At 40.7% G+C, this 15,475-nt stretch overlaps 3 protein-coding genes across 5 annotated transcripts in view; 2 read left to right on the top strand and 1 right to left on the bottom strand.

The window, feature by feature from the left end:
* Positions 1-11,360, bottom strand: part of MAPKAPK5 (MAPK activated protein kinase 5) — a 43,044-nt gene extending 31,684 nt beyond the window's left edge. The window contains exon 1 of the mRNA XM_061169122.1: positions 11,230-11,360. Within this exon, the coding sequence (XP_061025105.1) occupies positions 11,230-11,265 (36 nt within the window). The 5' untranslated portion in view covers positions 11,266-11,360. The remainder of the gene's footprint in view (positions 1-11,229) is intronic.
* Positions 1-15,475, top strand: part of TMEM116 (transmembrane protein 116) — a 233,242-nt gene that overhangs the window by 196,390 nt on the left and 21,377 nt on the right. The gene's annotated exons all lie outside the window — the stretch shown is intronic.
* On the top strand, positions 11,234-11,644 carry LOC133075034 (putative uncharacterized protein encoded by MAPKAPK5-AS1). The gene has a single exon (XM_061169121.1). It carries the CDS (start codon positions 11,234-11,236, stop codon positions 11,642-11,644), a length of 411 nt encoding a protein of 136 aa, XP_061025104.1.

Raw genomic sequence — 15,475 nt, 5'->3', positions numbered from 1 at the left:
CTGGAAGACAAAATGGTGGAAATAACTGCCAAGGAGCAGAATAAAGAAAAAAGAATGAAAACAATTGAAGACAATCTCAGAGACCTCTGGGACAACACTAAACGCACCAACATTCGAATTGTAGGGGTCCAAGAAGAAGAAGAGAAAAAGAAAGGGTCTGAGAAAATATTTGAAGAGATTATAGTCAAAAACTTCCCTAATATGGGAAAGGAAATAGTCACCCAAGTCCAGGAAGCACAGAGAGTCCCATACAGGATAAACCCTAGGAAAAACACACCAAGACACATATTAAGCAAACTAAAAAATTAAATTCAAAGAAAAAGTATTAAAAGCAGCAAGGGAAAAACAGAAAATAACATATAAAGGAATTCTGATAAGGTTATGAGCTGATTTTTCAGCAGAAACTCTGCAGTCCAGAAGGGAGTGGCAGCATATACTTAAAGTGATGAAAGAGAAAAACCTACAACCAAGTTTACTCTACCCAGCAAGGATCTCATTCAGATTCCACGGACAAATCAAAAGCTTTACAGACAAGCAAAAGCTAAGAGAATTCAGCACCACCAAACCACCTTTACAACAAATGCTAAAGAAACTTCTCCAAGCGGGAAACACAAGAGAAGAAAAAGACCCACAAAAACAAACCTAAAACAATTAAGAAAATGGTAATAGGAACATACATATCGATAATAACCTTGAATGTAAATGGATTAAATGCCCCAACCAAAAAACACAGACTGGCTGAACGGATACAAAAACAAGACCCATATATATACTGTCTACAAGAGACCCACCTCACACCTAGGGACGCATACAGAATGAAAGTGAAGGGGTGGAAAAAGATATTCCATGCAAATGGAAATAAAAAGAAACCTGGAGTAGCAATACTCGTATCCGATAAAACAGACTTTAAAATAAAGACTGTTACAAGACATAAAGAGGGACACTACATAATGATCAAAGGATCAATCCAAGAAGAAGCTATAACAATTATAAATGTTTATTCACCCAACATTGGAGCACCTCAATATATAAGGCAAATGCTAACAACCATGAAAGGAGAAATCGACAGTAACACAATAATAGTATGGGACTTTAACACCCCACTTACAGCAGTGGACAGATCATCCAAACAGAAAATAAATAAGGAAACACAAACTTTAAATGACACAATAGATCAGATAGATCTAACTGATATTTACAGAACATTCCACGCAAAAGTGGCAGATACACTTCCTTCTCAAGTGCACACAGAACATTCTCCAGGATAGACCACATCTTGGGTCACAAATCAAGCCTCAGAAAATTTAAGAAAATTGAAATCGTATCAAGCATCTTTTCTGACCACAACACTATGAGACTGGAAATTAATTACAGGAAAAAAAACTATAAAAAACACAAATACATGGAGGCTAAACAGTGCACTACTAAATAACTAAGAGATCACTGAAGAAATCAAAGAAGAAATTAAAAAATACATAGAAACAAATGACAATGCAAACACGATGACCCAAAACCTATGGGACGCAGCAAAAGCAGTTCTAAGAGGGAAGCTTATAGCAATTCAATCTCACCTCAAGAAACAAGAAATATCTCAAATAAACAATCTAATCCTACACTTAAAACAACTAGAGAAAGAAGAACAAAGAAAACCCAAAGTCAGTAGAAGGAAAGAAATCATAAAAATCAGAGCAGAAATAAATGAAATAGAAACGAAGAAAATAATAGCAAAGATCAATAAAACTAAAAGCTGGCTCTTTGAGAAGATAAACAAAATTGATAAACTCTTAGCCAGACTCATCAAGAAAAAAAGGGGGAGGATGCAAATCAATAAAATTAGAAATGAAAAAGGAGAAATCACAACTGACACTGCAGAAATACAAAGGATTATAAGAGACTACTACAAACAACAATATGCCAATAAAATGGACAACCATGAAGAAATAGACAAATTCTTGGAAAGGTACAATTTTCCAAGACAGAACCAGGAAGAATTAGAAAATATAAACAGACCTATCACAAGTAATGAAATTGAAACTGTAATTAAAAATCTTCCAACAAACAGAAGTCCAGGACCAGATGGCTTCACAGGTGAATTCTATCAAACATTTAGAGAAGAGCTAACACCAATCCTTCTCAAACTCTTCCAAAAAATTACAGAGGGAGAAACACTCCCAAATTCATTTGACAAAGGCACCATCACCCTGATACCAAAACCAGAAAAAGATATCACACAAAAAAAGAAAATTATGGACCAATATCACTGATGAACATAGATGCAAAAATCCTGAACAAAATACTAGCAAACAGAATCCAACAACATATTAAAAGGATCATACACAGTGATCAAGTAAGATTTATCCCAGGGATGCAAGGATTCTTCAATATAAGCAAATCAATCAATGTGATACACCACATTAACAAATTAAGGAATAAAACCATATGATCATATCAATAGATGCAGAAAAAGCTTTTGAAAAAATTCAATAGCCATTTATGATAAAAACTCTCCAGAAAATGGGCACAGAGGGAACCTACCTCAACATAATAAAGGCCGTATATGACAAACCCACAGCAAGCATCATACTCAATGGTGAAAAACTGAAAGCATTTCCACGAAGATCAGGAACAAGACAAGGATGTCCACTCTCGCCACTATTATTCAACATAGTTTTGGAAGTCCTAGCCATGGCAATCAGAGAAGAAAAAGAAATAAAAGGAATACAAATGGGAAAAGAAGAAGTAAAACTGTCACTGTCTGCGGATGACGTGATACTATACATAGAAAATCCTACAGATGCCACCAGAAAACTGCTAGAACTAATCAATGAATTTGGTAAGGTTACAGAGTAAAAAATTAATGCACAGAAATCTCTGGCATTCCCATACACCAACAACGAAAAATCAGAAAGAGAAGTTAAGGAAACATTCCCATTTACCATTGCAACAAAAAGAATAAAATACCTAGGAATAAACCTGCCTAAGGAGGCGAAAGACCATACTCAGAAAACTATAAAACACTGATGAAAGAAATCAAAGATGACATAAACAGATGGAGAAATATAGCATGTTCATGGATTGGAAGAATCAATATTGTGAAAATGACTATACTACCCAAAGCAATCTACAGATTCAATGCAATCCCTATCAAATTACCAATGGCATGTTTTGCAGATCTAGCACAAAAAAAATCTTAAAATTTGTATGGAAACACAAAAGACCCTGAAGATCCAAAGCAATCTTGAGAAAGAAAAACGGAGCTGGAGGAATCAGGTTCCCTGACTTCAGACTATACTACAAAGCTACAGTAATCAAGAACACTCCCTAACACCATACACAAAAACTCAAAATGGATTAAAGACCTAAATTTAAGGCTGGACACTATAAAACTCTTAGAGGAAAACATAAGAAGAACACTTTTGACATAAATCACAGCAAGATCTTTTTTGACCCACCTCTTAGAGTAATGGAAATAAAAACAAAAATAAACAAATGGGACCTAATGAAACTTAAAAGCTTTTGCACAGCAAAGGAAACTATAAACATGATGAAAAGACAACCCTCCGAATGGGAGAAAATATTTGCAAACAAATCAACGGACAAAGGATTAATCTCCAAAGTATATAAACAGCTCATGCAGCTCAATATTACAAAAACAAACAGCCCAATCAAAAAATGGGCAGAAGACCTAAATAGACATTTCTCCAAAGAAGACATACAGATGGCCAAGGGGCACATGAAAAGCTGCTCAACATCACTAATTATTAGAGAAATGCAAATCAAAACTACAATGAGGTATCACCTCACACCGGTTAGAATGGGCATCCTCAGAAAATCTAGAAACAACAAGTGCTGGAGAGGGTGTGGAGAAAAGAGAACCCTCTTGCACTGTTGGTGGGAATGTAAATTGATACAGCCACTATGGAGAACAGTATGGAGGTTCCTTAAAAAACTAAAAATAGAATTACCATATGACCCAGCAATCCCACTACTGGGCATTTACCCAGAGAAAACCACAATTCAAAAAGACACATGCACCCCAGTGTTCATTGCAGCACTATTTACAATAGCCAGGTCATGGAAGCAACTGAAATGTCCATCGACAGATGAATGCATAAAGAGGATGTGGTACATATATATGATGGAATATTACTCAGCCATAAAAAGGGGCAAAACTGGGTCATTGGTAGAGACGTGGATGGACCTAGAGACTGTCATACAGAATGAAGTAAGTCAGAAAGAAAAACAAATATCGTATATTAACACATATATGTGGAATCTAGAAAAATGGTACAGATGAACCAGTTTGCAAGGCAGAAATAGAGACCCAGATGTAGAGAACAAACATATGGACAAGAGAGGAAAGTGGGGGGTGGGGGTGGTGGTGGGATGAATTGGGAGATTGGGATTGACATGTATACACCAATATGTATAAAATGGATGACTAATAAGAACCTGCTGTATAAAAAAATAAAATAAAATTCAAAAAAGAAAAAAAAACCAGAGGAACAGGCACAAAAGAACAGACAAAATGGATGTTATGAAAATTTTAAATTTTGTGCATCAAAAAACACTATTAACAGTGTAAAAAAGGCAACCCACAAAATTGGAGAAAATATTTGCAAATCATATATCTGATAAGGGATTAATATCCAGAATATGTAGAGAACTCCTAAAACACAACCAAAAAAACCCCAAATAACCCAATTCAAAAAATGGGCAAAGGATTCAAACAGACATTTCTCCAAAGAAGACACATGAATGGCCTAGAGCACATGAAAAAATGCTCAATGTCACTAATCATTAGGGGAATGCAAATCAAAACTACAATGAGATACTACCTCAAACCCATTAGGATGGCCACTATTAAAAACAACAACAACAACAAAACAGAAAAGAACAAGTGTTGGAGAGAATGTGGAGAAAACTGGAACCCCTGTGCACTATTGGTGGGAATGTAAAATAGTACAGCTGCTGTGGAATATGGTATGGCAGTTCCTCAGAAACTTAAAAGTAGAATGACTATGTGATCCAGTAATTCTACTTCTGGGTATAAACCCAAAAGAATTGAAAGCAGGATCCTGAGGAGATATTTGTATGTCCATGTTCAAAGTAGCATTATTTACAATAGCTAATACAGGCAAGCAACCTGAGTGCCCACTGATGGATGAATGGATAAGCAAAATGTGGGCTATACATACAATGGAATATTATTCACCCTTAAAAAGGATGGAAATTCTGCAATATGCCACAACACGGATGAACCTTGAGGACATTATGCCAAGTGAAATAAGCCATTCACAAAAAGACAAATTCTGTATGCTTCTACTTATATGAAGTATTCAGAGTAGTCAAAATCATAGACAGAAAGTAGAATGGCAGTTGCTAGGGTATGGGGGAAAGGAGGCAATGGGGAATTACTGCTTAATGGGTAGAGTTTCAGTTTTATAAGATGAAAAGAGTTATGGAGTTGAATAGTGGTAATGGTTGCCCAACATTATGAGTATATTTAATACCACTGACCTATACAGGTAAAAATGGTTAAGATGGTAAATTTCATGCTATGTATACTTTACTAAAAAAATGAAAAAAAAAAAGAATGGAAAAAAATATACCACAAGTAACCGAAAGAAAGCTGGAATAGCTATACCTGACAACAGATAAAACAGACTTTAAAACAGAAGATGTTAATAGAGAAGGAGAGGAACTTTTTATAATGATAAGAAGGTCAAGGACTTCCCTGGTGGTGCAGTGGTTAAGACTCCGCACTCCCAATGCAGGGGGCCTGGGTTCAATCCCTGGTCAGGGAACTAGATCCCACAGGCATGCCACAACTAAGGAGCACAAGTGCCACAACTAAAGGAGCCCGCCTGCTGCAACTAAGACCTGGCGCAACCAAATAAATAAATAATTATTGAAAAGAAAAACAAAAATAATAGTTGGCGATTTCAAAACCTCCACTCTCAATAATACATAAACTAGACAGAAAATCAGCAAGAATGTAGAAAACAACACTATCAATGAACCTGACCTGACATCTATAAAACACTCCATTCAACAACAGGGGAATATATATTCTTCCTAAGTGCACACGGAATATCCTCCAGGATAAACCACATGCTAGGTCATAAGTCTCAATAAACTTCTGAAAATTAAAATTATGTAAAGTTCTCCAACGATAATGGAATTAAGCTATAAATCAACAGAAGAAAATTTGGGAAATTTAAAAATATATAGAAACTAAGTAACATGCTTCTAAATAACCAATGAAGAAGAAATAATAAGGGAAATTAGAAAATATTTTGATCTGAAGGAAAATGAAAACACAATAAGCTAAAATGTATGAGCTGCAGCTAAAGCAGCATTTAGATGGAACCACTAAACACTGCTTTAGCTATCAATACCTCTATAACAAAGGAAGATCACAAATCAATAATCTAAGCTTATACCTTGAAAAACTAAAGAACAAACTATACCCAAAGCAAGGAGAAATATTAAAAAGTAGAGTAGAAATCAATAAAGTAGAAAACAGAAAATAGAGAAAAATCAATGAAAACCAAAAGCTGATTCTTTGAAAGGTCAACAAAATTAACAAACCTTTAGCTAGACTGACTGAGAAAGAGAGAAAAAACACAAGTTTTTAACATTAGAAATGGGGGCTTCCCTGGTGGTACAGTGGTTAAGAACCCGCCTGCCAATGCAGGGGACACGGGTTTGAGCCCTGGTCCGGGAAGATCCCACATGCTGTGGGGCAACTAAGCCTGCGTGCCACAACTCCTGAGCCTGCAAGCCACAACTACTGAGCCCGTGCGCCACAACTACTGAAGCCCACGCACCTAGAGCCCATGCTCCACAACAGGAGAAGCCACCGCAATGAGAAGCCCTGCCGCAACTAGAGAAAAGTCCATGCGCAGCAATGAAGACCCAATGCAGCCATAAATAAATAAATTTATTAAAAAAAAAACAATTCCACTCTTAATAGCATCATAAAGAACAAAATATTTAGGAATAAATTTATCAAAAGAAGATCTATACACTAAAGACTCAAGCACACTGATAAATAGGGGAAAGCCTGGAAAAAAATGGAGAGTTACACCATGTTCTTGGCCTAGAAGACAATATTGTTAAGATGGCAACTGTCCTCAAACTGACCAACAGATTCTATGGAATCCCTGTCAAAATCCCAGCACACTTTTCTTGGTAGAAATTGACAAGCTGATTCTAAAATTTATTTGGAAATACAAAGAACTTAAATAACCAACTTAATTTTTTTTATATATAGAAACCTTCAGTTTCCTAGTTTTTGGGGGTTTTTTTTTTTGAGATTTATTATTTATTTATTTTATTTATTTTTGGCTGCTTCGGGTCTTAGTTGCGGCACACAGGATCTTTCGTTATAGCTCACGGGCTTCTCTCTAGTTGCGGCGGGCAGGTTTTCTCTTCTCTAGTTGTGGTGCGCAGGCTCCAGGGCATGTGGGCTCTGTAGTTGTGGCGCACGGGTTCCAGAGTGCGTGGGCTCTGTAGTCTGCGGCACACAGGCTCTCTAGTTAAGGCGTGCAAGCTCAGTAGTTGTGGCACGCGGGCTTAGTTGCCCTGTGGCATGTGGGATCTTAGTTCCCCAACCAGGGATTGAACCCGCATCCCCTGCATTGTAAGGCAGATCCTTTACCGCTGGACCACCAGGGAAGTCCTGCCAGCTTAATTTTGAAAAAGAAAAACCAAGTTGGTTCTCATGCTACCCAATTTGAAAACTTACCATAAAGCTTCAGTAATCAAATCAGTGTGGCACTGGCATAAGGATAGTCATATGGATCAATGAAACAGAAAAGAGAATCAAACAAACAAAAACAAAAAAAGAAAATAAAAAGAAAAAAGGAAAAGAAGAAAAAAAAGAGAATCCAAAAATAAACTTATACATTTATGATCAACTGATTTTCAACAAAGGTAATTCAACAAGCAAAAGACAATGTTTTGAACAAATGGTCCTGGAACAATCCCATTTTGGAAAAGTTTCGCCGTTTCTTAAAAAGTTAAGCATAAACTTACTGTACTACCCAGTAATTCCACACCTAGGTATTTACCCAGAAGAAAATGAAACATATGTTCACACAAAAACTTGTATGGACAAGTTTTATTTATCATTTTATTCATAGTAGCTAAAAACTGGAAACAATCTAAATGTCCATCAACAGGGGATAAACAATAAAAAGATTCCTCAACAATAAAAAGGAGTGAACTACTAATGCATGCACTAACATGGATGAACCTCAAAAGTATAAGTAAAAGAAGCCAAACACATAAGACTACATATTATATAATTTTGATTATTTGGAATTTCTAGAGAAGACAAAAGAATAGTGACAGAAAGCAGTCCAGTAGTTGTCTAGGGTGGGGAGTCACAGTAGAGGCTGACTACAATGAGGCAGAAGGAACTTTCCAGGGATGGGGGTGGGGTGGGGGAGAGGGAGGCGAGATAGAAAAATTCTAAAACTGGATTGTGAGGACAGATGCACAGCTCTATAAATTTACTAAAAATTACTGAATTATACACTTACCTTGGGCGAATTTTATGGTATGTGAATTATAACTGCAATTTTTTAAATGTTTTTAAAACTAAGGAAATGAATTTTCATTAAGTTCATAAAGTATTAAAAACTCTGCCATATACAATAGAAAACAAATATGTAAGGCAATCTCTAATCCCAAAATGCTCATTATCCAGGTTTAGCTAAGTGACTTGAGAGTAGTGAAGTCATGGCCTATGGCAGTAGAGACAGAAATGAGAAGACAGAGCCTACGGTTGTAGCCAGTTGGCCTTATCCTAATACCTTAAAGAGTAATAGGATGAGATTTTAAAGTCCAATCCGCCCACTCTCAGGTAATCAGGCAGCAGAAGTTTAAATGTTGTGGTGAGAACCCAGGGAAATAGCTTTTCCAGCTGAACTCCAGAGGTCTCAGTTCTTACCAAATGAGGGAGAGCCTCAAAAAAGCAAAACAATGAATACAGCACAATACCACAGACCAAAAGTTTTATTTGACGTGATGCTGCCTTGCTGCCAAGGGAATATATCCTCGTCAGTACTGGTTGTTAGATCAGATATTTTCAACTCCACTAATTTGTATTGGTTGGACACACCCAAATTAGTAGGAAGATTCACCAATGACCTGTTAATAAGTACATGAAGAAAAGCTAAAAAGTTTTAAGAAAATTAGGTTGGACAATAGTGACTGACTGAAGAAAACCCCAACTCTTTCTAAACCATTCTTAGGTTGCTATGAGCTAATATCCATTGAGTTCTTACTAAATGTTAGGTACTGTAAGCACATTTAGATACATGTGCTTATTAAATTCTCAAAAAAACCCTAAGCTGAGGAGATTCTTTTATCCTTTTCCTATGGATGAGGAAACTAAGTGACAAAGAAGTGACTTATTCAAGGACACAGTGAAATGAATGGCCAGGCTGAATTTCAACTCATGAGTCAACCTGGAGAAACTACAACCACCACTAAGTTACACTGCTTCCCCGTTTATACATTTGCCCACTAGAACTATGTCCCTGTTCTGCTCAGAACTCTCTGAGATTTCCCCTCCTACTCAGGGTCAAAGCCAAAGTTCCTTCAACGGCCTACAAGGCCCTGTGTATACTGTGGCTTCCCATCACCTATCTCTAACATAATCTATACTGACCCACTGCATTCCAGCCACCTTGTTGTTCCTGGGTCACACGAGACCCGCACCTTCCCTCAGGGCCTTTGTACCTGCTGTTCCCACTGCCTATAATATTCTTCCCCAAGACAGTCGAGGTTTGTTCCCTCATTCCCTTCAAAGCTCTATGCAAATGTCACCTCCTCAGGAAAGCCTTCCCTGCCTACCCTTCCTAAAATAGTACTCCCCCCTTTTTAATACTTAATTATATCACCTGGCAATGTTTATTACCTAACTCCACCATCTAGATAGAAGCTCTATGAAAGAGGGACACTTAGGAGTCTGGCTTTGCACGACAAGTGCCTAAGACAGCACCTGGCACAAAGCAGATAATACTTCTTGAATTTAAAAATCTGCCAAATATATTTTGATTCACAACCCAATCATATAACTTTAGGCAATTCACGACGCTGTACCAATAAAATCCAAACCAAAAGAAAAAAAATGTATCTATCAAAGTAGTCTTTTAGAACCTTTATTTCTATTATTTAAAATTTGATCTTCCTTAATGTGTATGTTCTGTTTTGATGCCTCGTTTAAATGGTGAATTTTCTTTGAAGTGACTGATGACTTCTATAAACTTTACCACCCCCCAAATTGTTAGACGTGTAAGTTCTTAATTAGTTATTGACTGTAGTGATTGTGTCTTGATGGGGAAAATAACCCCAAGCTGCCTGTCCCTCAAGGGAAAATGAAATTCTTAAATGCACAGAGTTGACTTAATACTGTAAAATAAGTAAATAATACATATCAAACTTTAAGCTTCAGTGTTCAATTCACATAAGAATCTAATTTCCTAAGTACAGCTAAATAATAACTTTCTGGCTCCTGTGACTGAATGCCTCAATGTCTGCCTGTTTAAAAGAAAGAGAGTAAAAAGCAGGTTTTTAAAAATGTGTCATTTTATTTGGGTCACTTTGGAACACACATATTTGCTTTTTTTTTTGGTTAACAGAGCAGTAAGTTACAGGACACCATTAGCTCCTTCTAAATAAACTTAGTGCTACCTAGGAGGAGAAGGAAAAGGAAACAGGAATAGGGGAGGGACCACATGGAAAAGTGAGAACAACTTATTTGCCAAAGGACAGGTCTTGTAAGAAGGCGATCACCTCCTTCTGCAACAGCAGATTTCAAACAAATCTGGAGCGATGGGTAAGGTCCAGTTCTCCAAGTGGTGTTGCAGCAGATCATCTGAAAGCAAATTCTGATGGCACTTGGGGAATGTTCGAAAACAGTAGTGGGGCCCCCCTCCGTCCTACTCACATCAAGTATCTCCTCGCCACTCACCTTCCATTCTAGCGAAGCGGGGAATCATATCCCCGCTTTAAGCAGGTAAGTCGGAGAGAGTCGGATGTCCCTCCCTACACACACAAACCCTTCTACCCAGTGCTGTAAAACGTAGTCCACGGAACCCAGTGAAAACCGAAACCCGGGAGTTGCTCCAAGTTCTCTCCGCTTTCTGAGGTTGGAGCCGAAAGGAATGTCACAGAAACAAAGCGGGGAGGAAGGGGGCATCTCCCCCTTACCTTGATGGCTTTCTCCATGTCGGTCTCCTCCCACATGCTCCGCGGGGCCCGCACAGCCGGGAGCAGCAGAGGCTGCGCAGCTGCCGGATCCCGCCGCAGCCGAAGGAACAAGGGGTTCAGCACTCGGGGCCCTGGGTCTCGGGGAGACGGGCAGCAGCCGCCTCCGGGGACCTGCGGGGATGAGGGCCCCGGCGCCGGCTCGGCCTCGGCGGGCGGCTCTAGGCTGGGGGCGGCGGCGGCAGCGGCCCCCGGGAACAAGCCTTTGTGCTGGGCCCGGCGCGGCCGCCTCCCAGCCTCATCCCCGGCCGGGGAGGCAGGCTCCCGGGGCAGGGCGAGGCGGAGAAGGCCCCGATCCGGGGCGATGTGCTGGGGCCTCGCGGGGCCGCCGCTTAGGCCCGGGCTCGCCAGGTCCTGAGGAGGAGCCTGCGCCTCCGCCTCCGCCGCCGGCACCGCCGCGAAGCCGAGGCCGAGCCCACCGCCGCCGCCGCTGCCGCTGCTCCCGCTGCCGCTTCAGCGCCACACATCGCCGGGACACCCGCGCCGGGCAGCCCCGCCAGCCGCCCGCTTGCCGGCGCTGTGCCCCGCCTGAGCTCCGGGCCGCCCCTCCTGCCGCCCGACTTCGTGTCCCCACGGCTCCACGTGCCTCTCGTCACGGTCCGCTGCGGTTTCCGAGCCGCCCCCGAACCAAGCAGTTGACTTGCAGGCGTCCGCCAAGGCCTCCCCAAGGTGGCGCCACATCCAGGATAGGCCCCCGGGCCCTCCACAGCGCTGGCGCCGAGTTGATGACGTAAAAGGCTCAGGCTCGCGGGGCGGGGCTATTGGACCTCACCACCGGACTCTAGTGGCTGCGCGAGCGTTTCTCTTTTCTCCCAGCGCCGCGGACGAGATTTGAGGCGCCAGAAACACCCTGCGGAAGGAGCCGGGGATATCGACTCGTGATAGAGAAGACGAAACTGAGGCCACGGGCAGGTCCTGCGGTAACAATTATATATAATAATAGTTATATATACGGAGTGTTTATTTTACGTGACGCTCTTTTCTTCTCTTAGTTCCTTTCTCCTTTATAAAGTAGGCATTTGGCCTTTTCAGGTAAGTATGTGCTTATTACGTGTTAACGGATGCGGTAACTGAGGCTCTCAGAGAGCGGCACTCATTTGCGCACGGCTGAGAAGTGGGCAAGTCCGAACCGGAATCCAGGTTTGTGCTCCTTACACGACACCAACAATCTGTCAAAGAACCTTGCAGGAGCTTTTGGTTAATCACCTCTTGATGCCTCTTCATTCATTCACTTATTTACTGAGCACAGCTGTGTGCCACGCCTACTCGACCCTGGGGAAACAGTAGAAAAAAGACACGGCACCTGCTCATGGATCTTATTTTCAGGAAAGGGAAGCAGAAAATAAAGAGGGAAAAACACAGAGTTTGTGGATACTAAAAAGAAAGTAAACAGGATGCTGAGGTAAGAGAATAACTGGGTGTGGGGACTTTTTCCAAGTAGATGATCAGGGAAGGTCTCCCAGGCCGTAACCTTGAAGCTGAGACCTCTAATGAGAAGGAACTGTCTATTGGAAATCCAAGGGGATTTTTGAGCAGATGGAACAGCAAGTGCAAAAGTCTTAAAGTAGAAGTAAGGTAAATGTGGTCAAAGAGCAGCAAGATCATTGTAGCTGGAGCAGGGTGAGTAGCAGAGAGTGATAAAGGATGAGGTTGGAGAGGTGGGCAGGGGTTGTATCATATACACCCTTAGGGGTCATGGTGAGAACTTTGGGTTTTATTCTAAGCCACTGGAAGGTTTTAAACTAAAGAGTGATATGATCAAATTTATGTTTTAAAAGATAAGACTCTGCTGTATGGAGAATGAAATATGGGCAAGTGAAAGTGGAGACATGGAGAGTTATTAAAATGCTTTTGGAATAACCCAGACTATTATGAAGCTTGAACTAAGAAAGTGGCAGTAAAGATAGAATAGATAGGTTTATGATATGTTTTGGAGGTAGAGTTGAAAGGACTTCCTGAAGGACTCCACGTGGAAGATGAAAATAAGAAACAAATCAAGGGGACTTCCCTGGCGGTCCAGTGGTTAAGACTCTGCACTTCCACTGCAGGGGTCACGGGTTCGATCCCTGGTGGGGAACTAAGATCCCATATCCCACGTAGCACGGCCAAAAAAACAAAAACAAATCAAGAATAACTTCCAGGAGACTGCCTTAAGCAACTTGCATGGATGGTGGTGCCATTCAGTGAATGAAAGACTCAGATGAGAGTGAAGGCAGGGAATCCAGAGTTCTTTTTTATCTGGTTAATTTGAGGTTCTTGAGTAACGTACCGGAGAATAAGTCAAGTATTTGACTTATTTAGTTGTCCTCTTTGTTGGCCATACACCTACAGTACATTCCTCAACCCCCTTAAAGTGGCCATATGCCTATGCTCTCCCCCAGTGGAAAGTGAGCAGAAGAGATGTGCACATATCCAGGCCTGGCCCAGAAAATCTGTCAGCAGATGCTCTTACTTACTCTGCCAGCTGGAAGATGATGACCAGGTTCTGGAGAAGGGAAGGCTTTAAGATGGAAGATACCTGGGTGGAGGAAAACTCTGCCCTGTTGACCTAAACATCCACTCAGCATTGTTATAAGAGGGGGGAAAAAAAAAAAAACCTCTTGTGTTGAGCTTTTATCTATTTACGTCTTTTTATTATAGCAGCTTTGCTTATGCTACCTAATACAAATAAGAACAGTGATCCAGCAGTGAACTTTGGGAGAAAATTTCGAAATGACTTGAATTGACATTATCTATAACAGTTAGGAAATAGAAGGTACCTTGGATTCATTCATTCATTCAGTAAGAATTTATCAAGTGCCTCTCTGTGCCAGGCACTGTGCTACATAGTAGAGATGCAGAGATGAAATCCCTGCCTTAAATGTTCTGAGTCTGGCAGTTAAACTTATTGGCTGTTATCTGCACATACTATCCCTCTATCTAGAGACTTACTTTCCCCACCCAACATACACACACAGCCCAATTTCTACACAGTCTTCAACCACATTCTAAACACTATTTTATCAGAAAGAGTAGGCCTGACCCTTGGTTCAATCTAAATCAGATATTCCTATTACCTCATAATTTACTTCCTTGTACTTATCACAATTTTAATTTATATATCCACTTGCTTTTTTTCTTTAGTGTTCTCTCCCACACTAGACTAAATACTCTCAAAAAGGGAAAGAATCTTGTCTGTATTACTGGTCACATCCCCAACACCCAGCCCACTGTAGGTGTTTAATAAATATTTGTTGAAGGAATCAAGGAATGGAGAAGGCAGAGCCCTGAGGAAGGAGAGGTTTCCTCCATTTTTTCCATTTTTTTTCTGGGGAGGTAGTAGACAGCCTAAGATAGCCTTCAGTGATGCCCACCTCTTGGTATTCATGATCTTGTTTAATCCCCTCACCCTGCTCGTGGGCTGATCTAGTGACTTGCTTCTAATGATGGGGTGGCATGTCTGAGATTAGGTTGCAAAAAGTCTGTGGCTTCCATCTTGGGTACCCCTCTCTTGCTCTCCTATTCTCTTGCTTATTTGCTCTGAGGAAAGCCAGGTCAAAAATGTGAGCTGCTTTATTAGTTTCCTGGGGCTGCCATAACAAACTACCACAAACTGGGTGGCTTAAAACAACAGAAATTCTCTACAGTTCTGGAGGCCAAAAGTCTGAAATCCAGGTGTCATAAGGGCCATGCTCCCTCTGAAGACTCTAGGGAAAAGTGGAGTCTTCCAGCAGTCCTTGGCATTCCTTGGCTTATAGGTACATTATTCTAATCTCTGCCTCGATCTCCACATGACCTTTTCTGTGTGCCTCTATGTTCTCTCTTCTTATGAGGACACCAGTCATTGGATTTAGGGCCCACCCAAATTTAGTATGACCTCATCTTAACCTAACTAATTACATCTGCAGAGACCCTATTTCCACATTCTGAGGTTCCATGTGAACATGAATGGGGGAGGGGATACTAATCAGCCCACTATAGTTGCCCAATAGAGGGCTCCATGTGTCAAGGAACTAATGTCTTGCCAACTGTCAGTGAGAACCTGAGGCCTGGCCAGTGGTCACATAAATGAGCTTAGAATGGATCCTCACCTAGTTGAACCCTGAGATGATTGCAGCCTTGGCCAACAACTTGATTGCAACCTTCTGTACCAGGGGCACCCAGCTAAGCTGTGTCCAAATTCCTGACCCACAGAAACTGTGACATAATA

Source organism: Eubalaena glacialis, chromosome 15, assembly GCF_028564815.1.
Source record: "Eubalaena glacialis isolate mEubGla1 chromosome 15, mEubGla1.1.hap2.+ XY, whole genome shotgun sequence".
In the NCBI taxonomy this organism is placed as follows: Eukaryota; Metazoa; Chordata; class Mammalia; order Artiodactyla; family Balaenidae; genus Eubalaena; species Eubalaena glacialis.
Note: the sequence above shows the minus strand (reverse complement) of the source record. Positions and strands in the feature narration are given on the sequence as shown.

What these genes read in the sequence shown, in the direction of transcription:
- LOC133075034 (XM_061169121.1), top strand. Translation starts at nt 11,234, where the DNA reads ATGGCTTTCTCCATGTCGGTCTCCTCCCACATGCTCCGCGGGGCCCGC.